Genomic DNA, 27,969 nt, shown 5'->3' with positions numbered 1-27,969 from the left:
TAACCCTAAACTTAATACTTAAAACTCATTACCTTGACTTCTATAACCAAATAAAAATGGCCCAAAAACTGAAACATGTAGCACTTTACTGAGTTTTTCTACAAAATCAGGATATTCTTGTCCACAAAATGCACAAAAACAAACACACTCTCTCACCCACCTAAGCACAAATCATTATTACAGATGCAGAGCTCAGGAGTGTCAATGCGCTGTGTGTGTTTGTGTGAGATTGTGAGAGATGTGAGAACTGAGTGTGACAGCAGCTGCAACAGATCTCATCACACTCACACAGCGCTCTCTCTCTCTTTCACACACCACACACACACACACACACACACACACACACACACACACACACACACACACATTAATCACTTTTGGTCTCAGTGTTGCACCTCCTGCTAATGGTGCAGGAGCACAGGACATAACCTGTTCTTTTTTTTCCTTTTATTTGCAATTTTCCCTCCATTTTAAAAATATTTCTCCGTTGCTTTCTATTTTGTCTAGATTTTGAACACCTCAGGAGTTCCTTGTGTCTCTGGGCTGACAAAAGATGCTAATAGGAGCTTTAAAGACAATTAATTGCCTGTGAAATATTCAATTTTCTGAAACTTTCAGCTGATTTTGACCTCGCTGTCTTTCCAAAAGGAGTTTTTGTACTTTTTCTACCTGCTCTCATCGTTTATTTTGGTCTGGTTTGTCAGTGAACTCCACAGTAAGTCATTACCGATTGTTTAGTTTGGTCTGGTTTGTCAGTGAACTCTATAGTGAGTCTGTTTGGTCTTGTTTGTCAGTAAGCCATTACTGATCATTTAGTCTGGTCTGGATTCTCAACGAGCTGTACAGAAAATCATTACTGATCATTTAGTTTTGTCTGACTTGCCAGTAAGTCATCAGTCGTTGTTTAGTTTGGTCTGGTATGTCAGTAAGTTATCACTGATCATTTAATCTAGTCTGAATTGTCAACGAGATGTACATTGTCATTACTGATCATTTAGTTTGGTCTGACTTGCCAGTAAGTCTTCAGTAATTGCTTAGTTTGGTCTAGCTTGTCAGTGAACTTGACAGTGCATGTTTACTGATTGCTTAGTTTGGTCTGATTTGTCAGTAAACAGTACCATGAGTCATTACTAGTTGTTTACTTTGGTCTGGTTTGTTAAAGAGAATTACAGTAGATCATTACTGATCGCTTAGTTTGGCCTGCCTGTCAGTGAGTACTACAGTAGCTAAGTAATCACTGAATGTTTAGTTTAGTCTGGTTTCACAGTGGGTCATCACTGATCATTTAGTTTGATCTGGTTAATGTTATTTACAGTTTTTAAAAACAGTGGCCATGCTGGACACCAGCCCATGCCTACACATTGACTCCACCCCTTTTGGATCACCACCTATCAGCAGCAGCGTAGAGAAACAAGGGATCCAACTTGATCTGGAGAGACGAGCCTGCCAGAGTCTCAGAGAAGGTGGGGATCTACAAACACACACACACACACAGTCACACACAGTGTGAAGTGAAAGTATGAAGTGTGAAGTTGCTGATTGGCAGTAATTGCTTTCCCTTAGAAATATCTGAGAAATAGGAAGCTCGTTTCAATAACGGTTTTAACATGCACTCGTCCACTTAGCCTCACTGTTTCCCCTCAGGGGAATCCCTGATGCCATCTTAAGGGCCGTTCTATAACTTTACTACCTCAAGTAAAGTGTGTTAGATGAGCCCTCAGAGGGCTGAGGGATCGAGTGAACACAAATGTTGACTTCAGCAGCAGAACTACCCCAGAAATCATTGCGACCTGACACATTTGCCTTGTCCCTGTTTATAAGCTATAGCAGCAAACTACTTTAAAAGGCTTAACATTTCAAAACCTTAACATTCGTTTTGCTGGGCTTTAGCTTGCAAACTACTCCATCTGTTATACTTGACTGCTGTGTAACGTCATTACTTTGCTTTGCCAGCCTGCTAGTTAGCATGCTAAAGGCAACACAGCTAAACAACAAAAAGAAAGGCACTACACCACAGTTACGCACCAAGTTTACAGCCAAAAAAAGCAGTTGTTCACAAGTTTTATGTATATTTTGTTGAAGTTTTTTAAAAAACTTTTTGCCGATTAACTTGCTGAGGCTAACCTCCCTACTGAAAAAACAGTACAGGCCAGCATAATTCATGGTTTATGTTGGTTAAGGTTGGTCTGGTGCCTGTTTTATCTGGCCACCCAGAATGGTCATGCTGGTTGACCAGCATACCAGCATCCAAAACACAACCTATGCTGGTTTTGCTGGTGACCAGCCATGCTGATTTGTCTAGCAGGGCTGTTAAGAGTGGGAGCGTTCCATTTGAATAATTTGTTCCTCACTGTTTCCTATTTCCTTTTTGCTGTGAATGGCCACTTGTGTGACCAGGCCAGAAGCATAGCTACCTTACACCAGGATGCGAACTAAGACGCTTCAACCTACACAGACATGATTTCGCATGTTGTTGCTATCCAAAATGTGTCACGAAGCAATTCATAACGCAATGCAGGTGCGAGCTGCAAGCTGCATTCTGAGCGTTACAGCAAGAGGCGCTATAGCAGAAGCCAAGCATTACCAAGCTGTATGGTACCGTCAGTGTACTTTCTCAACTCCCATAGCAGAGGAGCAGTTGAATCATATGCAAAAATAGTTCACTTACATAAAAATATATAATACATTATTGCCTTGTCATTCCAACAGAACAGGTATAGCAGATCACTTTTCTATACTGTCTGCGTTTAGCTGCTGAGGGTGTTGGAATAACAGTAGATTCCGCTCTGATTTGTTCTCCGTCACTCCCTTGAGTATTGTATGTTTCAACCACCACAGTGATGAAGAACGCACATTGAATTTATACAGAAGGGCTGTGCGTTTGCAATGCATTGGCCAGGCATTGTCATTTTCATTTGCGTGCTTGTGTTGAGTATGTTTCTGGCCTAATGCACATTCGAGTGTTGAGTAGAAGTGGGTGAGGGCATGATGGAAACAGTATTGAAAGGGCATGTATTTTGTGTCCAGATTCTGGACTATATCTAGATAAACTCGGGCTGTATTCCATTTACACTTCTCACTAAAATGTGTGCTCAGTGTGACCAGATGAGGTCCAATTGTACTTTTCCCGCATAAAAAGCATGTCAACACACATCGTTTCTGTTTCACTTTTGTTTACTAACCCGGCCCCCCCACCCCCCGTTATGATATGTGTCAACAAGCTTGTCTTGGATGCTTTCATCAGCCTGGAGTGCATGAGGGCTCAGCAGAGGCTAACATAATTTCCACCAACATAACTGTATATTGATACCCAAAACGCTTCCCCTTGACACTTAAATTGTGTTAAATATGGTCAAGGTCCGTCTCTGACCACCTGTGAATGTGGTAATCCAATCACAATGCATCTTGAGGGTGTCTATTCCTGGATTTTCATGCAGTCATGTGAAACGTGTTCCAATCACCAGAAACGCATGTTAATAGTGCAAGGTGTACACAGGCTCTTTGCATGTGTATGTGATCGTATGTGGACACAAAACCTAAGCATGTAGGTTTGAGTGATTGCCACATGCCAGTTTTCCTGCTGGTCACCTGGTGGGTTGACTCACTCTTTGCTCCCTTGTCACTGCTGGATGCCTGTCAGCCCTTTTCTCTATGCAAATTCAGTCTTCCCTCACAGACCTTAACCCCTTAAGGACAAGGCAAAAAGCTATAGTGGCAAAAAGCAACAACAGCTAACTAAATAAATAAATAAATAAATAATCGCTGCTTAATCTGCTTTATTTTGATTATGTGATCTCTCAATGCTGATGTCACTTTTACTATGATATGTAATATGATATGTATAATGATAGTTCAAGACATTAAGCATCACAATACTTACTTTTTCTGAGGTTAATTAAATTGGAACAGAGAAATTTTGTTCCTTAACTGAAGGTCCTGAAGACGAATGTACCACCTCAGTGACAGATTAGTATCTTGTAGAGTACATCTGTTGTGTTATGTCATCACATCATCAACATTTTTATATTAAGGTGGACTGTTTTTGTTAGTTTAAATGTCTCACATATGTATCATGGCAATATAGGTTGTCTGTGTGTGTGTGTGTGTGTGTGTGTGTGTGTGTGTGTATAAAGATGGGATATGCAGCAGGGAGTTTAATGCCTGAGGGGCTACGGAAATGTAAAAAAATTGGGAACCACTGTCTTAGGACAAGGGCGGCATGGTGGCGCAGTGGGTAGTCTCACAGCAAGAAGGGCCTGGGTTCGATTCCTGGCCGGGTGATCAGGGTTCTGTGTGGAGTTTGCATGTTCACCGCTCTGCGTGGGTTTCTTCCCACAGTCCAAAGACATGCAGTCAGGCCAATTGGACATGCTAAATTACCCCTAGGTGTGAGTGTGTGTGTGAATGCGTATGTCTGACTGTCTGGCCTGCGATGGACTGGCGACCTGTGCAGGGTGTATCCTGTCTTCTGCCCAATGACTGCTGGAATAGACTCCAGCACCCCCTGTGACCTAGAAGGATAAGTGGTTTAGAAAATGTGTGTGCATGTGCGTGTGTGTGTGTGTGTGTGGGTTTCTTAGGACAATGTCATAAATCCTACCCCTACACTTTCTGTGCAGCCTCTTTGTGTCTCAGTAGAGTCTTGTTTCCTGCACACCCACACATACACACCAGGGTCTCTGAGTTCACGTCCTTCAGGCCAGAGTGTCTGGCACAGTAAAGGGGTCAGTGGCTATCTGAGGGTGTCCTGCAGAACATGACGGGGGTATGCCCAGTCCAGTGCTAAACTTTCTCATATGCACTTTGAGCCAGTAAAGACACACACACTCACTTTGAAAAGGGGAGTTATAATTTACATTCATGCACTTATTATAGAGTAGAAAGAACTGTAAAGACAGAGAGAGAGTTATACAGAAAATTTGAAATAAATATTATTTATTTATTATCATTTTATGTAAAAAAGAAACATAAAAAGGAATATATGTATGTGTGTGAATATATTAAAGAAAAGAGTGTATATATTCTTTAATTTATAAATATACTTTAATTTTATTTGAGAACTATTGTGAACGATTGTGAGCTAATTGTAATCATTGTACCAAATCATTCTACTGAACTTGTTCAAAGTCAGTGTTCAAAATGCATTTTGGACTTGTAACTGACCTGGACTTCAGACTAAAATCCTTTGCTTTGTTTATTTTATTAAAACAAATGATTTAACATCCAATTTTGTCATGAACAGAACAATCATATCACTACTGAAACTTTACCAAATGTTTCAGGAGTGAATGTTTCAGTAGTGACAATTTTAGCTAATTTTAAGCAGAAACACTAGCCAGTACATGACTAGCAAACACAATTTGCTTAACTGCAGAAAATATGTGTTTTGGTAGTGACAGTTCTTAATGTTTCCCACTGATTTTCAGACTTTGTAACACATTTACTTCAAATCAATGGGATCTAATTGCTCACCATGTGGCCATGAAGGACAGGGATGCAGTCTTATTTCCTGCTCTAAAATGCAGGGGTGTGGCTAAAATAAGTCTCTGACTACAGTCTTTCTGTTTCGGTACTGACATGAAACCAGGACAGCATTTTTTGAATAAAGTTCATTTTTTTAAATATTTTAAAATTAAATTAATGATAAATCTAAATTGTTCAACTTCAGTTTAAAAGACATCAAACAGATCTTTAAAAAGCAACAACTTTTTTTTTTTTTTTAAAAATACATATTATTTTCACAAGTTGATGTTTAGGGGTTAGGGTTTGGGACAGCTACCTCCCAATAGAAAGTATCCTATAAATGATGTTTTGTATATATTTAGCTTGTTACTTTCTCAGTTAAAGCCTTGGATTTACATAGATCATAACAATCACTGTAAATATCTGAGGTCTGAGTTCTTTTTTTTTAAAACAACCAGTGAAGCTACCAGGGTTATTAGACTTAAAACAGTTTAAAGCAGCTTCAGTTCTCTTAGGTACACTGGCGTGCAGTTATTTAAGGTATTTAGCTGGCAGGTTGTTCCAAGCCTCTTGAAGAACCTGCCACGTTCTTGATATAGTTTTTAAAAACATGAGAACTGTCATTAGCTTTGTAGTGGACATTGTATACGATGTCCACTTCAAAACTAACTAAAATGACATAGATTTTTTTCAGCGCCTGAATGAGAGTAGGAAGTGGATCGCTTCTGTGTTTGACCCTCTTCAAGGAAAGCAGAGGCTGAGCTCAGTCTACTGCTGTGTTAATATTCTATATTTATCAAATACCTACTATCACAGAGTTCAATAAGCTAAAACTAATACTGAAACTAAATAAAAATGAAACTAAAATGATTAGTCTTGAGAAAGTAAAAACTAAACTAAAACTATTAATGCAGGCTTAAAACGAATTGAAACTAATCTGGAATCAAAAGACAAAATGAAAAACTCAATAAAAATAAAAACTAATGAAAATTTTGAAACTATAATATCCCAAGAAGCTACATGTGTCTACACAAGTTTCATATGCCAATCATTGTAAAACCTGAGAAATATGTTTTCTTAGGCGACGATTTTGCCTTAGTATGACCTGCATGACTTAAAAAAGTTTACGGCACAATTATCGGAAAACAAAGTTTCAGGCATCAGGTTGTGTATTTGTAACTATTTCATGTAATAGCTTTCTGTGAAGGAGTGTTTGAGGTATTAAACGTTTTGGCTATCTGGTGTCTGTCACCACCACTGTGAACAATTCTTCCTTGATAAGTTTCTCTAGAACGGAGCATTTCACACCAAAGCACTCTGAATGACTTTGTTTACATGTCACTGATGAAATTACGCAGACATTTATAAAGATCTGCAGAATACCCCTTATCGTATAATTATCTTATAATCACACCCTTTCCACAGATGATATGATAATATTATGGCAACCAGTTGTGCAAACCAAAAAGTTGTATGCTAATTTTGTGGATGTTAATAAATAACAACTTTGTAATTGCAGCAGTAACTAATAATATAATAGAAAAAAATAGTAAGAAATTTTAATTATCCATATATAAAATGTTAATTAGTAACTGTAACAGTAATAGTAAACCATTAGCCAGTAGTAGTAATAGTAGTAATTGTAGCCTTTTCTATACATATTTTACATTTTATATTATGTACATGTCCAGCTTCTACAGCATAATATCTGCTTAATCAACATATCAGCCCAGTTCTGTTAAATCATTATAGGGTGTTCTAATATTAGGGTTATTACCCCAATATAGTGAAGTAGTTCTGTTGAAATTATGGGCTTTTAGTGCTGTAAAAACTGCTTTGCGTCTTACTTGTTATGTCTTGAAATGGTCAGCCAAAGTATGATATACAGACGCAGTTACAGTCTAGTAGGAAAATTAAATGCAAGTGTACTTCTTTCCATCTTGTTTCCTCAGTTACTGCATCTCACATCAGATGATAACATCAGTGCTTTTAAATAATGTGAGGAACTGCCTGAAATTATGACTCAGTTACTGTATTATAAGAACTCATGGTTATTCTGTTTTACATAGAGACACGTGTAGTTACTCAGGAACAGATGAGATAAATATCTATATATCTACCTATTAATCATGACAATAAGCATGTTGAAAATCTTCCACACTGTATATTGAATCGGTCTCAGTTGAGCCTGTGCCATTGGCAGACACTGGAGAGATGTTTGGCAGGGTAATAATCTTACTGAGTTTCAGATGAGGCCTTGGCTTTTCTGCTGTTAAAATCCAGCCTGACTGCTGCTGTCTGAGAAGCTAAATTAGTGCAGTGACATTTAGCACATAAGACATGTTGGGTTTTTGGTTGTGTGTGTGTGTGGGTGTGGGTGTGAGTGTGTGGCTGATCAGAGTTGTCATTTTGCATGACTGATACTGAACGATTATTCACATATGACCAATTCACACACCTACACAGACCTATCTGAAGCCACTCGCTTACAGTAACTTGTGTACGCTGTATACATAAAAGTACTGCACAAAAGTTTTGGGCACTTTAATTTTATTCAGAATTTGTGGTTATTTTAATTCTTCTGCATTAGTGTGTCAGCAGGGAACAGTACATTGTAGTGTGTTCAAGAAATGTTCTGCATGCTAATTCTGGGTTGTTGTTCTCCAGCAGTTACTGACAGGAGTTTATTCTGACAAAGACTCTTATTGTGAAAGTAGGGCTGGCCTTCCTTGACAGTGTTTATTTGTTACACTGTGTTTTATGCCAGTTGTGCTGCAAGCGAAAAAGTGCAGATGTGAGATTAGTGAAGAGCTAGTTGTTAGCCTAAAGCCCTGCTTATTGTATGGCGTGGCTGTGGCCGACTGCAGCCTTTTACCCCTTAAAATCACAGGCTTTTTACATACTAAGGCTTATTATTTAGTAACTACATTGACTTCAATGCAAACTGACTGAGCTATTCTTGGGTTATAGTGTGTAAGAAATCTTTGGGTCCTCCAGTGGGCCCTGACCATTTAAGGGGTTAATAAAGCACAACAACTTGTGTATAAGCTGTGGGTCCTCTTTCACAGCAGTATACAATGCGATATTTGAGATTTCTAAATACATTTACAAATGTGAAAACACAGGTGCAGAAGATCAATGACATTATGTGTAGATTCAACTATACTGATTAACTGAAGAAGGAACAGCTGTGTAGAGGGAAAAAACCAGGTGAGGGACAACCATGCTAAAGTGGTAATATTATGGTATGACAGCTTCACCTTCAAATCTTAGTCAATGGCAAGAGTGACCAATGGAATAAGACACAGGGTGGTCATCCTGCATCAGCAAGATCTCTCCCAAGCAGAGATTTCATGGCAGACCGGTGTTTCCAGATGTGTTGTCCAAGCTCTTCTACAGAAGCGCAAAAAAACAGGCAAAGTTGATGAGCAGAAATGAGGTGGTCAGAGTGCATCAGGCTTACTCTTCTTCAAAGTCAATGGTCCAACACTGTTCTCAGCTCAGAAGTGGCAAAAACCACTGGGACCCTTCCATGCCAATCTACAGTCCAGAAAGGTCTTGACAGAAGTGGTCTTAATGGAAGAGTTCTGATCAAAAGCCATGTCTCCAATGGAGAAACAAAGCCAAGCTACTCATCTATGCACAAAAACAAGAGGAATGGCAGGAGGTGCTCTGGACAAGTTTGTCCATTGAAGGGCTGGAGAACTCTACGTAGATCAGTGTCTGCATTCAACAGTGAACTATGGTGGAAGTTCATTGCTGATCGGGGCTGAATTTCTGCAAAGGGAGTTGGTGATTTGATCAAAATGAATGGCCCCCTTACTGCTGAGAAGGACAGACAGATTCTTATCCGTCATATGATACCATCACAGAGGCATCTGATCATTTACATTCAAACAGAAGCAACTGAGACAGCCACAGTCTGCAAAAGAACTGTGGCAGGTTCTTCAAGAGGCCAGTCGAGTACCTTTAACGACTGCACGCCAATGTACCTAAGAGAATTGATGCTGTTTTAAAAGCAAAGGACGGACACACTTACTATTGATTGTATTCAGTTTTTTCTGTTTACTGCATTTTCTAGGATTTTATTGTTGAATAAAAACAAGATTGGCATTTTTCAAACTTTTGCACAGTACTGTATATGAAGAATTTTTCTGTCCAAAGTCAAGACAATTGTAGTTGCATTGTTGTTGCTCTGAAAGCAACTGCACAAAAGTTCAATATCAGATAGAAAACTATATGTTCAAAAGTATACAGACACCCTTTCTAATTATCAAATTCAGATACTTTAAAGAGGACGTTCACCCAATTTCTATATAATTTACACGTAATTTAGTTATTGAGATGTAAACAAAGTCATTCAGAGTGATTTGATCAGAAATAAAGAGAATAGACCCTTTTCAGAAGACATGGAAGTGCGTAAATGCAGATAAAACAAGTTCCACTATCGCTTTTGGACATTTACACGTATTTGCATCACTTCTCACCACAGAAAGGTGTGTCACTTTATCTTTGTCATAGTTGCCAACATTGAAATTCAAGGATGTGTCCAGAATAGTTGTAGAACGCCAAACACACAACAATGTGGCAGTCCAAACTAAATAAAGGATATAAATGCTTCATGGAAAAGTTCCTTCACAGCTATCAGAGTACAGTCACATCAGCTAACCTCTTCAGCATGATAAATCAATTGATAGGTGAAAATAACTATAACCAAAACACTAGATAAGTTTTATGTTAGCTGGAGATGTGGAAACAGCTTGCTAACAATAAACTATTTGGCAAAAAGCTAAACATGCACACATGCCGGCAGGGGGGCACGTCGGGTTGTCATGGTCCATAGCGCCACTTTAGATGTTTTACACAAACACTGGCTCCAGTGAACAAACATCTACTCCTTGCCGAGCATTCGCTCTTTCAGATGCTGACAGCTTTTGAGGCACAAAATGAAAACTGTTCCTCTGAATTTTTTTCTCAGCTCATGGTCAGCGGACAAACCACTGAAACTGAGATAAGGCTGTTTTTGCTTCATACTCAAACACTTGAGTGAGCTGTGTGCGCTCTACTCATCATCATTGTTATTGTTATTGCTTTAGTAGAAGCAGCATTATCCTGCAGTTACTACTTTCAAGAGTAAAAATGCAGAAATATGAAAAGAGACTATTACTGAGTCAGAATTGTTCACAGAGGTGGCAATTAAAACCAATGCCTCTAAAAGCTACAAGAAATTTGAATATGCTGCGTAATGCATGAGCCATTGTTTTAGGATAGTTTTAACATAAGTATTTGTTCTAAAATAGATTTTTTTAAATTTATTCATGGCATACATGTACATGCAGGGTATAATAAGAAAACTTATTTTTTTGGCACTTGCCACTATTTTACCATTATTAACATTAGATATAAAAAACCCAGAAGACACAAACCAACAAGATATGAGGGAAACAGTTTGTGAAGCTTTTTCTTTTAACAGCCGCCATAAGTTAGTCAAATTAAATATCATTCATCGAGTATAATTCATAACTGATAGGCTATAAAATGAATATTAGTTTCTCTATGTATTGTCCTAGATGCAAAGTGGTCACCAGTATAGATACACACCTGTCACCAAGAGTTACTTTGTTAGGTGATGAGTGAGGGAGAAATCTTAGATTTATTAAGATTGCTGTGCTTGCTGCCAAAACTGTATTACTATTACACCAACCAGCCACTTTATTAAGTATGCCACCTTGTATCCACACGCATTGTCCATTTAATCAGCTCCACTTACCATATAGGAGCACTTCATAGAGGCCTTCAGTTGCACATATAAAGCCTGTTTAATCTTCATAGAAAAGTATTGGCAATAGAATGAGAAGCACTGGAACAGCTGCACATGAGCCTAAGGTCACCATGTCCAATGCGAAACATTGACAAGAAGAGTATGAAGCCCCCAGCAATGGGCTGTGGAACAGTGGAACTGCATTATCTGGAGTGATAGAGTTGTAGTGGAGTTTGTTAATAGTTCCAGAACCATTCATCCAATAGTCCAATTTCAGATCCTCACAGCCATGTTCTAACATCTAGTGAAAAGCTTTATCAGAAGAGTAGAGGATGTTACTGCAGCAAAGGGGGCACAAACCCTCTAGTAATACCCTTGATTTGAAAAGTAATGCTGGGTGAGGAGGTGTATACTTTGGATAGATAGATAGATGGATAGATAGAAAGAAACTTTATTATTCTCAAAGGAAATTTTAGTAACAACAGTAACAACAGATGGGTTTTATTGACATTTTTAACTGAAGATAAGCCAACACATTTCTATTTATTTGACTTTAACATATTGGAAACAAATAAAACACAAATTATAAAATTACACAGGCCACATTTTAGGTTTTATTTTATTTCTAGCATGTAAAATGTAGCAAATAAGAAGTAATTGTGCACTTGAATATGCTTTCAGCGAAGGATGTGTTACCTTATTTTCACTTAGAAAATCAACAAAATGTAATCTGACCAAGGTTGCATGGAAAATCCACCTTGAACTACTTCAGGCAACCCAAGCTAAAGCTTTTGGAACAGCCCTCACAGTCCCCCTGAGCATTGTTGAAAACTGTGGGCAGATCTTAATCATGCTGTGTATGCAAGATGACCCAAGAGTATTGCAGAACTAGATTCTACAAGAAAGCGTGGGTGAAAATTCCTTAAACAAGAACAGAAAGACTCCTAGCTGGCTACAAAAAATGTGTTTGCAAGCTGTGATTATCTGCCAAAGGGGGTGTTACTGGGTGACTGCTTTAGTAGGGTGTCCAAACTTTTGCAAACACCAAACATGCTCTTTAAGGTTAATTAAATATAAAGTAACCGTGCATTAATGCCTGCAGGAAAAAAAAAGTTTGCTGCAGATGTTATGTTTACTTCTTCTCACTTCAAAAATCAACAAAATATGTCATTTGTCCAGGGGTACCCAAACTTTTGCATCCAACTGTATGTGCACGCCACAAACAGCCGTTTGACCCGAGGTCATCCACACAGAAACCTTTTTTTTAATGGGATCAAAGACACAAAAGCACAAAACAGCCTGACCAAGGCCACAGTTTAGCACCCCGACAGGTGCGCTGGTGATTTAATACCAGCTCACAATTTAGCAACACAGCAGCTGCTGCTGTGACCCAGTGCCAGACCACAATTTAGTAACCCAACAGGTGGTGGGGTGACTTCATTCTCAGAGACACATTTAGTATCAGAGCAGGTGCTGTAAGCTGTCTGTGGGTAAATATAGGTTCATACACAAGTTCAGCCCTTGGTAGAGTGGGCCAAGTCCAGAAACATGGCTGCACTTCCTTACAGTCTTACAGTCTGTGATAAGTCCCCCAGCCTGTTTCACATGCACAGGTGAAAAACAGCACTGCTTGCAGAACTCTTATTCACAATTCATCTTTAAAAGGCCTCTATTATATATACTGGCCCAACCTCCTCTGGCTGACAGCACATAGCAAAACAAAAACACAACAAGATCAATATTAAAAATTAATGAAGTTTTGACAATCAGTATACAACAGTAAATACCGAATAAAGAACAGAAGTGAATCTATCACAGGAAATAAGTATTTATATAAACCAGTGATAACTGATGACTGTTAGAGGCTTATCAGAGTAAAAAAATGAGAAATAGAGAATTAAATCCATGAACATCATTAGAAGCCTATCATGACAACATGTGAGTGTGTGAGCTGCACTGTATTTTACCCCATCGAAAAGGATTCCAGGCTGAAACACTCCTTATATCTCCAGCGTAAGTGGGTGGAGCTAAACTGCTGTACTCAAAATTGGAAAATAAAGTCATATCCAAAAGTTTGAACACCCTCGTTCATATCAAGTTTTGTTGATTTTCTGAGTAAAAATAAGACGTCATCTTATGAAATGTAACATGAAAATTAACTCGTCATCTTCAGGGAACAAGCATAAATATGACATTTTTCTACAAGCTTTCTATTCATTTGCTGGAAATAATGAAACATACAATACAAAATGTGCCATTACTTTTACAGGCCACCTTTCATTTATTTATTTTCCCCAATATTTTAACTGTAATAATTAATGGAAATTATGCATTACAATGTGAAGCAGTGTGATCTCTGCAAAGGATGTCTTCTTGTTTCCTTTTTGCATATGTTGGCAGAAGCTGAAGTTGCACTAATATGAGAAGTGTCAAAATAGTCAGCTCACTCAGCTGCAGACTGCCACATTTGTGAACCACACGACACACACATACATCTCCTCTCATCTGGTAAGACTTTGTAGAGGAAGCAACTCACTTCCCCATCACAGTATATTATTACCAAGAGCTCTGTGAGATTCATGTTTAAAAATAACAATGGATTTTGCATTGAATTCAGCCACATGGATGCTGGTTCTGTTTCTAGAACGTGGTTGAAATGTAATAATAATAACATTAGTTATATAGCTCCTATCATATATTCAAAAAATGCTGTCCCACATTTTCTTGTCACTAGTGAAACTACTGAGTTTTAGTCTGTGGGCGGAGCCTTATTTTAGCCACACCCCTGCAATTTAGAGGTGAAAGTGAGACAGCATCCCTGTTTCTCACTGCCACATGGATTGTTTTGGAGTAAATGTGTCCCAAAGTCTGAAAATCAGGGTGTAGCCTTAAGAATTGTCACCACCGCAACACATCATTACTACAATTAAGTAAATTTAATAAAAATAGTATGATTTTGTATTTGTTCACCTGTTCAAAGCTGTGTTTGTTAGACAGGTATTGACTAGTGTTTTTGAGTTATGCTCAGAATTTGCTAAAATTGTCACTACCGAAACAGCCACTACGAAAACATTTGGCAAAGTTTCGGTGCTGGTATGATTGTTTTGGTAGCTACAAAATGGAATGTTGAATCACCCAGGCCCTTTTTGCTGTGAGGCAACAGCACTACGTACTGCATCACTGTGGCACCCAAGCCATACAACAATGAAAATAAATTGAATCCAAATGCATAATTTGATGTCCATGAATGTTATATCTGTTTAAAGCTGATCTATGTAAGAAGTAGCAGTCAGGAGGAAAAACACATTTAAAATAGTGTGCGTGCACCTCAAGTCACCGTGTAAAGCCTGAAATAGTCATTTAAAAGTCAGAGGCATCAGATTTTTTCAGACCACTCCATACTTCTTTACGTTTTATCGTGACTTTTATTGTACAGGCTCAAAAAGTTGTGGCTGTATGTTTAGGTCTCAAACGCAAAACCAACATTATACTTACTGATAAAGATATGATGACAATAACAGATTATTCACTCACATCCTCGGGAGACAAGTCCTTCATAAAGTTTTGACCGAGGTCTCTTTAATATGTTAAAATTTTCTTTTAACATCAGATTCGTCTGCTCAAAGAAAGGGTCCAAAGCACAACCCACATTGCTTGTTCTTCCACACATTGCATGCAATTACACATTTCCACCAAAGAGGTCTCCAAATTCACAAATGTTACATACTGTAGCTTTAAGTACACCAAAAATTGCGGAAAGGAAATACAAGTTCAAGTAGTGAATACAATAAATAAAATATAGGATTATATACATATATAAAATATCTAAAAGTGATAATAAAATGCTAAACTAAATAAATGTTTACATTTCCCTTTTAAAACCAAAAACAATACGTATCTGATTAATATTAATAAGTAAACAGTAGTGTAAATGTTCTGAATTTGTACATATTTCTTAATTGGGTTATAAAGGGTGAACATTGAACAGTATTCTTTCTCTCAGATGATTGAGAATGATGGCCTTGTATACTGATCGGAAATGTAATCCAAAATCAATTAATTCACTCTGAAACCAATAAGGCATCCAATGGAATCCACCAATTTTAAAAAATGTCTGCATAATTCAATCATTGAAAGGTAAACAAAGTTATTCAGAGTGGTTAGATGTGATTTGGTGGATTGTTGACAGATTTATTGTCTTACCGATTTCTTTATTATGGGATTAGTACCAGGGATCGTGATGTCTACCACGCAAATATAGCCATTTTATTTACTATTCAAAGCAAACACTAAACCAAGTCAAATGAGTTTTGTTTGGGGACTATTTTACCTTACAATGCCTTGCATGTATGTATTTATCTATGAAAGTATTTTAAAAAGACTCACAATGTCAGGCATCAGGTAATGTTTTTGCAACTATTTCATAGAATAATTTTAAAGTAAGCATTAAACACTAAGGATGTCTAGTTCCTGTTGCCACTGTTAACAATTCTGAATAGAATAGAATATTTCACATCAAACCACTAATAACTTTGCTTACATTACATAGAAACTTTGAAAAAAATTGATTAAATTACCCTTCCTTTTACATACACTATATGTCCAAAGATTTGTGGACACCCCTTCTTATTACTTTGTGCAGCTGCATTAAGGTGCACTCACTGCTGATGCAGGAGTTCAAAGGCGCACACAGCTTGTATAGTCTCCATAGAAATGCATTGACAATAGAACAGGATGCTCTGGAGCAGCTGCACATGAGCCTAAGGTCACAATGTCGAGTGCCAAGCATAGGCTAGAGGGGTATGAAGCCCCTCAGCATTGAGCTGTGGAGAAGTGGAACTGCATTCTCTAGAGTGATGAAGCACCAGCCAACACCTTTGGGATGAGTTGACATGGCGTTAGTGATCCAGAACTAATCATCCAACATCAGTACCGGCTCTGAATTGTGCTCCTCCTGCTGAATGTAATCAGATCCTCACAGCAGTGTTCCATCATTTAGAGTAAATCCTTCCCCGAAGAGTAGCAGAGGGGGACAAACTCCTTTTCAATACTCTTGATTTTGGGTGAAACATTGGATGAGCAGGTGTCCACAAACTTTATTGTTTAGGTTGTATCCAGGCCTACTACAATGAAATAACAGGTATAGAAAACTATAAGATCTGGTTGTGTTTGTATTAATTAATGTTTGTATTAGTAAGGACATGTCCACCCACACACACACACACACACACACACACACACAGAGGCTATGGAATTTTAAAGTGTATTAATCAATTTTATTAATCAATATATGCTCCAACATACATTTTATGGCAAAAGGTATGCGGAAACCCCTCCTAATTACTGGGTTCAGGTATTTCAGTCACACCTATTGCTAACAAGTGTATAATATCAAGCACAAAGCCATGCAATCTTCACAGACAAACACAGACAGTAGAAAAGGTCACACTGAAGAGCCTAGTGAGTTCATACAAAGCCATCTTTGCCACAAGTCAGTTTGTGAAATTTATGTTCTGCTAGGTCTGCCCTGGTCAACTGCAATTGTGGTGAAATAAAAGCATCTAGGAGCAAAAACAGCTCAGCCACAAAGTGGTAGATGAAGTAACTCTGAGAGCAGGACTATGTACAAATCACTTATCATTTGTCGCATCACACACTACAGTTTCAAACATCAGCACGAAGAAGAACTGTGCACAGACAGCTTTATGAACTGGGTTTCCATGGCCGAGCAGCTGCACACATGCCTAAGATCATTATGCGCAATACCAAGTGTCAGCTGAAGTAGTGTCAGACACGCAGCCACTGAACTCTGGAGCAGTGGAAACGTCTCTGATCTCTGGAAGCTCTTCACTAACTGGCAGTCTGATGTATGATGGGCCTGTGCCGTTACAGGTGGAGTTGTAGTGGGTGGGGCTGAAGGCCTCATCAAGAACACTGCTTACACCTGTGTGGTGTGCTTGTGGCGGGAGCTTCTCTTTTGTTTGTTGTTTCTGTGTCCCGGGCAGTTTGGTTTTTGGATCGGCTTTCTTTTCTTCTTTTGGGAGTTATGCTTGAGTTTGTTTGTTTATTTTGAAATTATTTTGGCCTACAGTTTTTGTCCTTGAGGTTTTTGCACCAGATCCTTAAGTTTACTTCTTATTAAAATATTTTTTTGATTTATTCACTGTGTGCTTCCCTTTTATTTGTCATGATGTTGAGCCAGTCATGACAAATGAAACCCACCCACTACAACTCCACCTGTAATGGCACAGGCCCGTCACAGATGGAAGAATCTGGGTTTGGCAGATGCCTGGAAAATACTACCTACCACAATACATAGCTTGAACAGTAAAGTTTGGTGGAGGAGGGATAATTGTCTGGGGCTGTTTTTCAGGGTTTGTCCCCCTGTTGTGCAGTTGGAGGATGTGTATATGTGTGGCTTGTGCTGTTCTGTGTTGGGCTGTAGGGTAGTTGGAGTAATGTTACTGCCAACTGCCAGGGTGAGATGTATGGCTGTTTGTGACCTGTCTGCTTCACGGCCATTCTGACAGAGGCGGGTTTCTCCTGCTGCTGTGTAAATTAATGAGCACTCGTTTGAAGTGCTATGTTTCCTGCGTTGTCTTCTTCTACACTGATGCCACTGTATGCTTCCAACATATTGGAAGCATATTGCGTTGCCACAAACTGTTGGTGATAGCTCGGTGACAGGGTTGTGGGGGGGTGGGGATGTGGAGTGGGGTAACTCCATATAATTGCCCATGGTTTTGGAATGGGATATCTGACAAGCTCATTTAGGTGTTATGGTCAGATATGCACATACTGAAGCCCATATAGTTTAGCTATGAATTATCTCAAAATAATTTAGTGAAGATTGTTAGTAAATTTGTAATTCCAGGGGTGAACTCTGACTTTTAGAGCTAGGCCTTCAGTTTGAGGTACAATCTCAAAACTCACAAAACCCACCTCTACTATAATGCTAATTTCTGGTAGCATCCCTATGGGATTCTAATTGTTTGTTAGTGTTAAGCTAATGGCTGTCCTATAGTAAACACAATCCATGTTTTAACAAATGCTTGTGACAGACATATTAGCATATATTTTACCTTGCAGCAGTTTCACAGTAAGCTGTGAAATAGTGAGCTCTGGTCTAGAGCTGCCACCACAGTTTTCCATTGATTAGACTGCCACTCATATTCACAGTCAGGGATGTATCTAGGACTTCCAGAAGACCTAGAGTGATGTTGTTTCTCCCAAAATTAGTCCCACCTATTGCCAATCAAAATGTGAGAGTTTGATTCCTCTGTCACTTTGTCATTATGCTCATAGTTGGTATGAGTTAGTATAATTTAGTAGGCCTTCTCTTTGGCTTCGAAGTCCTAGCTAATCAGAGGGCTCGCTTATTTATATCTACCTAGAAACCACAGACAAGTTTGAGAAGTTTCTGCTCAGCATTTGAAAATGTAACCCTTTTCTACCAAACAAAACAAGAGTTGTGCCATGACACTTGCAGAGTTTGAATACAAGCAAGATTCTATTGAATAAAAAGGAACTAAAGATCACAGACGCTTTTAGTTTCTAGAAATTATTAGGCCTTCTCTGAAGTCCCTGAGGCTTCCCCTTACTAGTAAATTCCCCATTTAAAAATAAATAGACATACTACCTTTTTGCATCGTATCATGTGACACAAGTAAAACATGGGAAAGTTTACTGAAATACTGAAAAACACAAAGGTCATGATTACCAATGGAATCTACAGACTAAGCACAAAAATATATACATGCTGCGCGAACCTGGCAAAATTACATTTTCATTGAATTCAGATGGGCCATGATGTTGATCAAAGAGTATTTCAGAAGTAAGACTAACAATAACAAAAACTGTTATTAACTGATAATGGAGAATTCATATCAGTGATTTACAAGAATGTCATACTCAAAACACACTGATGACCTAGAATCATTCTGAGGTAACTTGCACTCAGCTGTTTGCTTTAGCTTGTGCAGTATTTATGAGCATTTAGTGCAAATTGATGTCTTGCTTTTTCTTGTCAGAGGCGTCTTGCTTCTAGCTTTGACTGCTGTCATTGGTGATGCTATTTGCATTGCTTTTGTCTAGAGCTCAGCATCAGTTATATGGACTGCGGTGATGGATGTTTGTAGTGGTTGCTAGGAGAACACTACCTACCAGAATACATGGTGGCAACAGTAAAGTTTGGTAGAGGAGGGATAATGGTCTGAGACCACCTAGTTTCAGTGAAAGATAATGGTAATGCAACAGCATACAAAAGTATTTTAGTGTGGGAGGCGTGGCCATGCGGCTAGTAATTTAATGAAGGTTTTTAATAAATTCATAATTACAGTGGTGAGTGACTGTTAGAGGTAGGCCTTCAATTTGAGCCAAAATGTCAAAACTCAGCCAAAACATAAGGAAAAATCTACCTCTACCATAATGCTAATTTCTGGTAGTGTCTCTATGGGATTCTTGCTTCCAGTTTTGACTGCTGTCATTGGTGATGCTATTTGCATTGTCTTTGTCTCGAGCTCAGCATCAGTTATATGGACTGCGATGATGCATGTTTGTGGAGGTTGTTATAATCAGCACTGTTTCAAAATAAGCATCATGTAATGTACAAGGAATGACCTAATGGCAGTGCCAGATTAAGATCCTGCCATGCCATTGGGCATTACAGCTATAGTGCTCTATCCCCACAAATCTACTGATAATAACCTTTCAGCTAAAACCTTGTGAAGATAGGTCAGGTATCACTATAAAATGCCAAAACAATATGTCAAAATGATCATATCTATGTTTTACCCACATAGATGGGACTGTCTACCAAATTTACACAATGATGATGCTTTTTTGGATTTTATGGCTGGATTATTAAGATGACTCTTGTGGTGCGTGAATAGATTTAAAATAAACTGTTTCAAAAAGTGTTATGTTAACAGATTAAAATCATTCAAAACCATCCACTTTTTTGGAGGAACCTTTGGATGGCCCAGAGCAGCCCCCAAGTCACCCATGTGGTATATCTGGCCATGCCTAATGGACTTGGAACTGCCTGGTTCAAGTTCAAACTCTAATACATGTCATTCACCCTTTGTACTGCCGGAGTATATGGATTGTTGTGGTGGTCAATTTGAGTGTCTCCTCCAAGGTGCTGCTAACCAGAGATGTGACCTTGAGTCATGTGACTTCAGACATGAATCTGAAAAATTTGATGACTTGAATCTCAACTCAAAAAAATCAAAAAAGATGTGCAACTTGAGTTCGACTTGAACACCAGTGACTCGGCCTTTGATTTGGCCTTGAGCCTTATGACTCGACAAGACTCGAGACCTACACTGAAAGAAGTGTGAAGAGGTGTCGGGCTGCAGATGGGACTCTCTACAGTCTGTTACTTTTCATATGCATGGATTTGTGGCCTGGCCTAGGCATGCCAGAACTACAACAAATGTAAAATTAAAGTCGTGAACTTTGTTTACTTTGCTTATGCTTGGCTTATTATTATTACTAGAAAAACTTTCCAGTTGAACTTACCATTTTTCTCTATTTGAGTGATTTTAATGGTTTATGAAGTCAAAACAAGCACAAATTTCACCACAAAGCTGAAGCTGACTTTTATTCGCTAGCTTCAAATTCGCTATTTGCTAACTAGCATATTCAGATCTACCTGTCCACCTTACATGGGGCAGTAGTTAAATTCCTGAATGTTGCCCCATTTAAGGTGGAATGAAAAATTTGAATAAGAATCCATCTTCAGCTTTGCAAATTCACCAGCATATTGTGGTCTCTTCTGTAAACTTTATCCGATATGGTTGTTTTGGTTTCTGTTGTTTGTTGTCTAAACTCAATTCAAACTAGCATTTTTTTATTAAAGAAAATTATTTTCATGTAGCTGCACTTATATTTGTGTATCCTGTTTTGTCTGTCATGGTTATCTGTGTACCATGGATTTAGTCATTTATTTGGAAGATAAAAAAAAACATTAACATACAACTGTTTACTGCTAACATGCTGTCATTTAATAAGCTATATTACAGGTTATTTTTGGGGTTCAGTGTTGAAATTACATTGAATGTGCTGAAGAATGGCTACTGACTTGCTTAGGACTCTGGACTCGACTTCAGACTTGCCTGTACTGACTCGGGACTTGAATTGTGATTTGACTGCCTTGATTCGGGACTTGAGCATCTTGACTTGAGACGTATTTCTTGTTTCCAACTTACTTAGTGATAACTTCTGCTGCTAACACAATGCGGAAACATCACTCTGTGCCAGCAAACTGTTGAAACCTCTAACACGCTCATTTCTGTTCTTAAAAAGAGCATAGAAACAGGAACAGGAAGTCTGTGACACACACACTCTCTCTCTTTCTCTCTCTCTCTCTGCCTGTATGATATATTCTCTCCTGCTCTCAAAAAACTGTGTAGGAAGAGGGGCATGAGGCATGAGAGAGAGTTAGAGCTGCTAACCAGCTGCTGCATCTGAATGGAGTATTTCTCTGAGCTCAATGTAAGGTAAAAATCTCCCACCTTCTGAACCTTTTTCAGGATGGCTTGAGGTGTCATGATAGCATAATTGCAAGGCTTAACAACCAAATTGCGAGTAGTGCTAGAAAATTCTAGCTGCGGTTGAAAGTACATATCAGAAAGTAGAACATACATATCAGTTTGAGTAGTTTTACAAATGATAATGTGTTTAATTCTGGCAAAATGTCTAGCCTCTGTTGCTGAGCAAGAGTTCATGTGATTGACATGTAATGGCTGCAGACATTTCCCTACTGTGGGTACTTTACTCAAACTATGGACATTAGTATTTCAACAGCGTAATTGCATTTCAACTTTGCATTGTATAAGTATTGCATAAACCTGCATGCAGCATGTTGAGTAACATGATGTTGTTGCTGCTTAGTGTAACTTTTGCTAATCTCTTCTTGCCCTGTTTCTTGCAGTGCTCCAGCTGAAACTTCAGCAGAGACGCACTCAGGAGGAACTGGTCAGCCAGGGGATCATGCCACGTAAGTACCGCAACACATTTTTCTTTTAAACATGAACTACCGCAAACCATCACGGTCCACACTGTCCACAGGTGTTGCTGCAAGTTCCTGTTCAAGTCCTACACAGTCCTATAGTGTACTACCTGCAGTACAGAGGAAATTAGTGCCTCAAGGTTCTATTCTAGGCCCTTAACCAAATCTGGGTTTTTTCATCTTTGTTTTTTTTTTTGTTTTTTTGAGGAACTTCTTAAACGTGTGATATTCAAATTTGGTAATCCACTGTATTTCTTTATAGATGTTTTTGAAGCTGTAGCAATAAAAGCTACATCCTTATCTACACTAAGGTAAATGCCTGCATGCTAGTGGTAAAAATGGCAGATTCAGGCTTTGGAGCTCATCCTGTCTCTCTAGCTCCGGTTTGGTTTGTAGATCGTAAGATTGAGTAAAACTCACTTCCTTTGCTTTGTGGGTTGCTCTTTCCGCTGTTTCAGTGTAAATACCTGCCCATTCAAATCAGAACTACTTCACTGCATAAACCTGCACTGTTGCGGCTGTTGTTCTGCTGACCCTGAAAAACATGAATATAAGGGCAAATTGGGTCAGTTGCATTCTGGGTTTGAGTGGACGATTCCTACGTTTGGCTGGAGTTAACCTTAAAGAAGTAAACCCAGATGTCAGTGTTTATACATTATATGGGAAAAGCTAGACTTTACCTAATGAATCCAAGCTCAGTTGCAGGCCTGAGGGTTTGTTTGGACAAGCAACCCTCTATTTCAGGTCATAGCGTCACTCTTAGTCCAGGGGAATGACGTCACAAAAAACAAGTGATTCATTGGGTTCAAATGTTTACATCATTTCCACATCAATAAAATATATTACATTCGCACAATTACTGCCAAAAGTAAATGAACCGAAAGACAAAATTGTGTTTATAGTCTTTTATTCATGTGGAAATTTTGTCCACATTTGAATCAACTAGTTTTAATGCAGTACTTTTTTCAGTGCGCATTACGTCTTGTCTACAAGAAATGCTAAATCAGACTCTGTTTACAGCACCGTATGCTAACACAAATAATGCGTTCATGCCTGCATGCTTGGGCCTGATCTGTTGGATTGGTTTTCATGGCTGAATGACCCAAGCGCAGGACGTCTATTGAGGGCTGTCGGCTCACGGGGGGCTACCGTTTAGGACGAGGCTAATGTGAAATCGTCTTGTGTTAGCGTTGATGGGGTAGATGGCCTGCTGGAGAACGCGCTCGCAATCCGCTCTGACGGAGGTGGCTAGCGCTTGTCAGCTTTCGCAAGACAAGAGGTTTGAAATGCGTCGTTTCCAATTTGCCATCTTTGCCATGTGTCGGCCATATTGAACGCACGCAGTACTGAGGTCTCTAGCTAGGCCTTGGGTAGCTTTTCAACCCTAACTTGTCTAGTGTTGTCAACAATCCATTCAGAGTCTTTCCTCTTTAACTTATTAAAATCTGCCCCAGAGTAGTTCATGCATCTTGACAGTGGGTGTGACAAAATAAATCAGCTTGTGTAATTGAAGCAGTACAGAAAGGGCTGTTTTTTAGCCTCAGCATTAAAAGGTTATTAGTGTTTGTACAGTGCACACAGTGTTGGGCAGTATAAAAGCCTTTGTTACTCAGATACATTCTTATTTCTGGCCCCATATGTACAGTTATGAAGGGTTTCCCTTATTTTTACTATTTTGCCAAATTTAGAATTATATTAAGATATCAAAACTATAAAACCACACATATAGTGAAGAAAAATACACAGTATATTCAAAGCATATCCAAAAATATTATAGTATATTAATATATTATATGGATGGGTTTTTTATAGTAATAATATATCCAAAGTATATGAATTACATTTTTTAATTCTTTAGCTTTATGAGGAGCCACAACAAATGTACTGGAGAAAGAAACAAAACAAAACATAAAATGTGGCCTGTGCAAAAGTTATGGCACATTTTATACTGTACTATTTTTTATTTTTCCAATATATTAAACTCATAAAAATTGTGGAATACAATTTGCAGGAGCTTGTTCCCTGTGAAGATTGTGAATGTATTTTCACAAATTAACAAATGTTTGTTAGACAGATGACTACACATATTTTATTTATTTATTTATTTTTACATTTCAAGAGATCATGAAAACACATACATTCAACCAGGCATATCAAGCTTTTGACTGTGACTGTACGTTTTTCTGTGATGAATGTTAGGCCTTCTATCTATCTCATCATATTCCTTGGGTCATTTAACTTACACATTCATTCCCTGAGCAGTGTGGGCCTTGTGTTCGTGTGAAGACTGTGTAGGGGGTGAGGTCAGGTTCCCATGTGTCAAAACTCACTAACCATGAACTAAAAAGCAGAACTGACCCTGGACTGGGCATTCTGACGTTAGATCTGTTCACTTTTAACTGCATTGGCATTTTAACTGTTTTAACTTTCAGTTTGTCGTATTAATGTTTCTTATAAACGTTGCTAATAAGGATGTAAATTCTGTCCTCATAACAATTTGGTAAAATCTCACATTTTAGCACAGTTTCGTAGTAGTGGAATATAGGCAATAGATAAACATTTGAAAATAGGTAGAGAATGAGTGCATACAGTTGAATATTATAATAATGTATAAATAATTGATTCTGGCATTCCACTGTTGATGCAGTTAAACAGTTAACTACTTTTCTACTGAGTAGTTACTTTTTTAAACTGCCTCCACTAACGGCTGAGGAGGAAATCTATCGTAAAGATGACATTTTGATACAGACGAGGGAACAAATGGGGAAGCCCAGTTCAGACAGTGGAGCATTATTAATGCGATAGATCATCAGTGATAACGTGGTGGCGTTTTATATTATTTGTCACTTGTTGCTCATTAAAAGAAGCAGTGAAATTCTGTGTAAAGTGCAGATTCTAACTTGATTTTATACAGATTTGCAGATTCTATACCACTGTGTTTGTAAGTAATAGAGGAGATATTCTACTATGATTTAAATTTGATGAAAAGTTATTTTTGTGTACAGTCATGTCAAGGAAAGAAACCAAAGCCCTGACATTTTTGCCATGTTTTCATAATTATGTTAACATGGAAACAAATGAAAGTAATAAGAAAAAAAAAAAACTGAAACAAAAGCAAGAGGGTTTCAGCACCTTTGTTACCCTAAAAAGCCAAAGGTGCAGTCGATACAAATGTAAATTGAATGTAGATATAATTTATTATGGAACTAATTATATAATTAATTAGTTAACATATTAGGGCATTTTTGTTTCCTTTGGTCCATATATTCGATAAGCTTCCCTGACAACAAATATAGACTTTAGTCTTTTATCATTTTATTCATCATAATACATTCAGTCGTTTGGTTACATGAGTCCACTGAATATGATTGTGAGTTAAAGTATGAAAATGACACTAAAATTGTGCAAAAGAATTTTATACATACTTTTAGATATTCATCCACAGTGTGTATATATATATATATATATATATATATATATCAAAATTGTAACAGATTTCAAATTTAATCCATTTCATTTCAAGCTGTATTTTTCTTTATCATGCTAAATGTAGTTATTGGACAGTAATGGGTTGATTATGTAATTAAAGTCCCAGTATGTAGAAGACAAGAGAATAAGGTCTACAGGGAAAGAGCAGAGGTTTCCCACAGGCAAGCCATGGACAAGTATCACCACTAATAAAATCCAATATTTATTTATTATAATATTGTAATTATCCTTATATTATTAAATAGTCTTTTATATAATGCTTAATTTTTGCCATTAAAATGTTTAGAAAGCATTTTATGTCATTTTAAACACATCAGCCCACATCATGTGGGATAGCATAACACGGTCTTATGACATTTTAGCCACCGCCTGGGATCATATAGCAACAGCCTAGCAACACCGTACACTCAAAAAATATTTAAGCCCAAAAGTTAAAACTTATGTATTTTAATTACATGTCAATTTTCCATTCAATTCAAATACATAAATCCAATGTAAAAATGGTATTATAAATTATGTTTCTCCACCATGTTCAATAAACCTGAATGAATTAAATAACGTTTGAATTAGAAGTGCTTGTAGGATTTATGCAATTCTTTAACATAACATTTATGTATTTCTAAAGAGTTAATAGTACCTTCTGTATTCACAGCACAATTACTTAGACTGTGTAAATGTATTAAATGACAATACATGTTAAATTCACAAACATGTATTGTAGTCCAAACTGTATTAAACAGTATTTGCTGAGGCTTATTGCAAGACACATGTAAACTTTAAAGTCTAATGTGAAAGAAATAAACATAACTTTATATATTTCAGCTGTGATCTAACCATCTAACCATCATGCAAGTTATCTAACTAACGCTATCAGTCACTTCATGCCATGCTAACATGTCAAGGTCACCTACAGTTACAAAGACCATGAACTGTTGATTTGAATATTAATGGAATACATCTTTATATACTACGCATCACAATAAATCACTGCCATTGTTTATTTAATCTACCTTTTGTACCCATTAACATGACAGCAGACCTAGCAAGGATGCTAGCTAGCTAGTTCTCTGGTGTTGTCTAGAGTATCTCTCAAAATAAGCAAAATGAAACATTAATATATGGTCAAAAACATTAAACACACAAATTAAGTTAAAGAGCATCACTATTTCATTGCAGTTGCACTGTATAACAAAGAATGGCAGGAGATTATGAAAATAAAAAGAGCCATTTCATGTCCACCATGCCAGCTGAAGCAATTTCCTGGTTGATGATGCGTTTCCTGTTACTATTTCACATGCGCACTGCCTTCTAATAAGATTTAGTGGAAAAATCTAAAAGGTCTTCTACAATTCAATTAAATCAGTTTTGGATTTATCCAAATCGGGTTGCTTCTAAAGAATATAAATCAGTAAAGTATATTTTTATGTTTTTTAAATAAGTTTTATATAAAATATTTGCTTAATGTTTATGATGGCCATAAATAATTTTTTTGAGTGTAGCAACCACCTGGGATAGCATATCAATTGCATGGTGACACCTTCGCAACCACCTGGGATAGCATAGCAATTGCCTGGCAACACCTTAGCAACCACCTAGGACACCACAGTGGCCTAACAACACCTTAACAACCACCTGGAATACCTAGCAACACCTTAGCAACCACCTAACAACTTGCAAGCAACACACTAACCACAAGCTGGAATACCATAGCAGCCTTGTAGCGACACCAGAGCAACTACCTGGAATTACTATATAAACTCAATTAAGTTATCAAAAACAATCATTCCACAAATATTACACCACTGCTTTAACTTCCGAAGCATTGTTAGCTGGGTGTGTTCACAAACTTTCTCTTTCTAGTTTTAGTCTACTCAGCGATGGTGGTTGCATCATTCCATTTTCTTCTTAGCGTGTTGTGCAGGACTTTTCTAAGAAAGTGCATGACTAATCAAGCTTGGGTCCAGGGTAAACTGCAGGCAAACACACACAGACATGCACACACACACACACAGACACACACACACACACACACACATGCACACACACACATACAGTGAGTGCTATATTAAGTACAGCCACCCTTGCTGGATATTTATACTTCTTCTGAAGATACATTCTGCATGTGGTAAGACTGCATGCAGCTGTATTTATAACCTCAGTGCACTTTTTCCTGCACTCAGTGAAACTAAGGGAAGGAAAGATTTATTTATGTATTTATTTATGTGTTTGCTTATTTATTTAT

At 37.9% G+C, this 27,969-nt stretch overlaps 1 protein-coding gene across 4 annotated transcripts in view; it reads left to right on the top strand.

Moving 5' to 3' along the window:
- The first annotated feature begins 381 nt into the window (after positions 1-381).
- The window catches only part of mrtfaa (myocardin related transcription factor Aa), a 62,138-nt gene continuing 34,550 nt past the window's right edge, over positions 382-27,969 (top strand). For 2 of the 4 annotated variants that reach the window (XM_036566150.1, XM_036566148.1), the window contains exons 1-2: positions 21,322-21,726; positions 22,161-22,226. Coding sequence is in view for 3 of the 4 variants with exons in the window: in XM_036566148.1 (XP_036422041.1) it covers positions 22,220-22,226 (7 nt within the window). In the remaining variant the exon portion in view is untranslated. Of the gene's footprint in view, positions 716-1,315; positions 1,464-21,321; positions 21,727-22,160; positions 22,227-27,969 lie in introns of those variants that run through there. The other 2 variants (XM_036566147.1, XM_036566149.1) reach the window with 2 other exon arrangements.

The sequence above is a fragment of the Colossoma macropomum genome, unplaced genomic scaffold (genome assembly GCF_904425465.1).
Source record: "Colossoma macropomum unplaced genomic scaffold, Colossoma_macropomum, whole genome shotgun sequence".
Taxonomy (NCBI): Eukaryota; Metazoa; Chordata; class Actinopteri; order Characiformes; family Serrasalmidae; genus Colossoma; species Colossoma macropomum.
The sequence above is the reverse complement of the archived record's forward strand: the minus strand, read 5'-3'. Positions and strand labels throughout refer to the sequence as shown.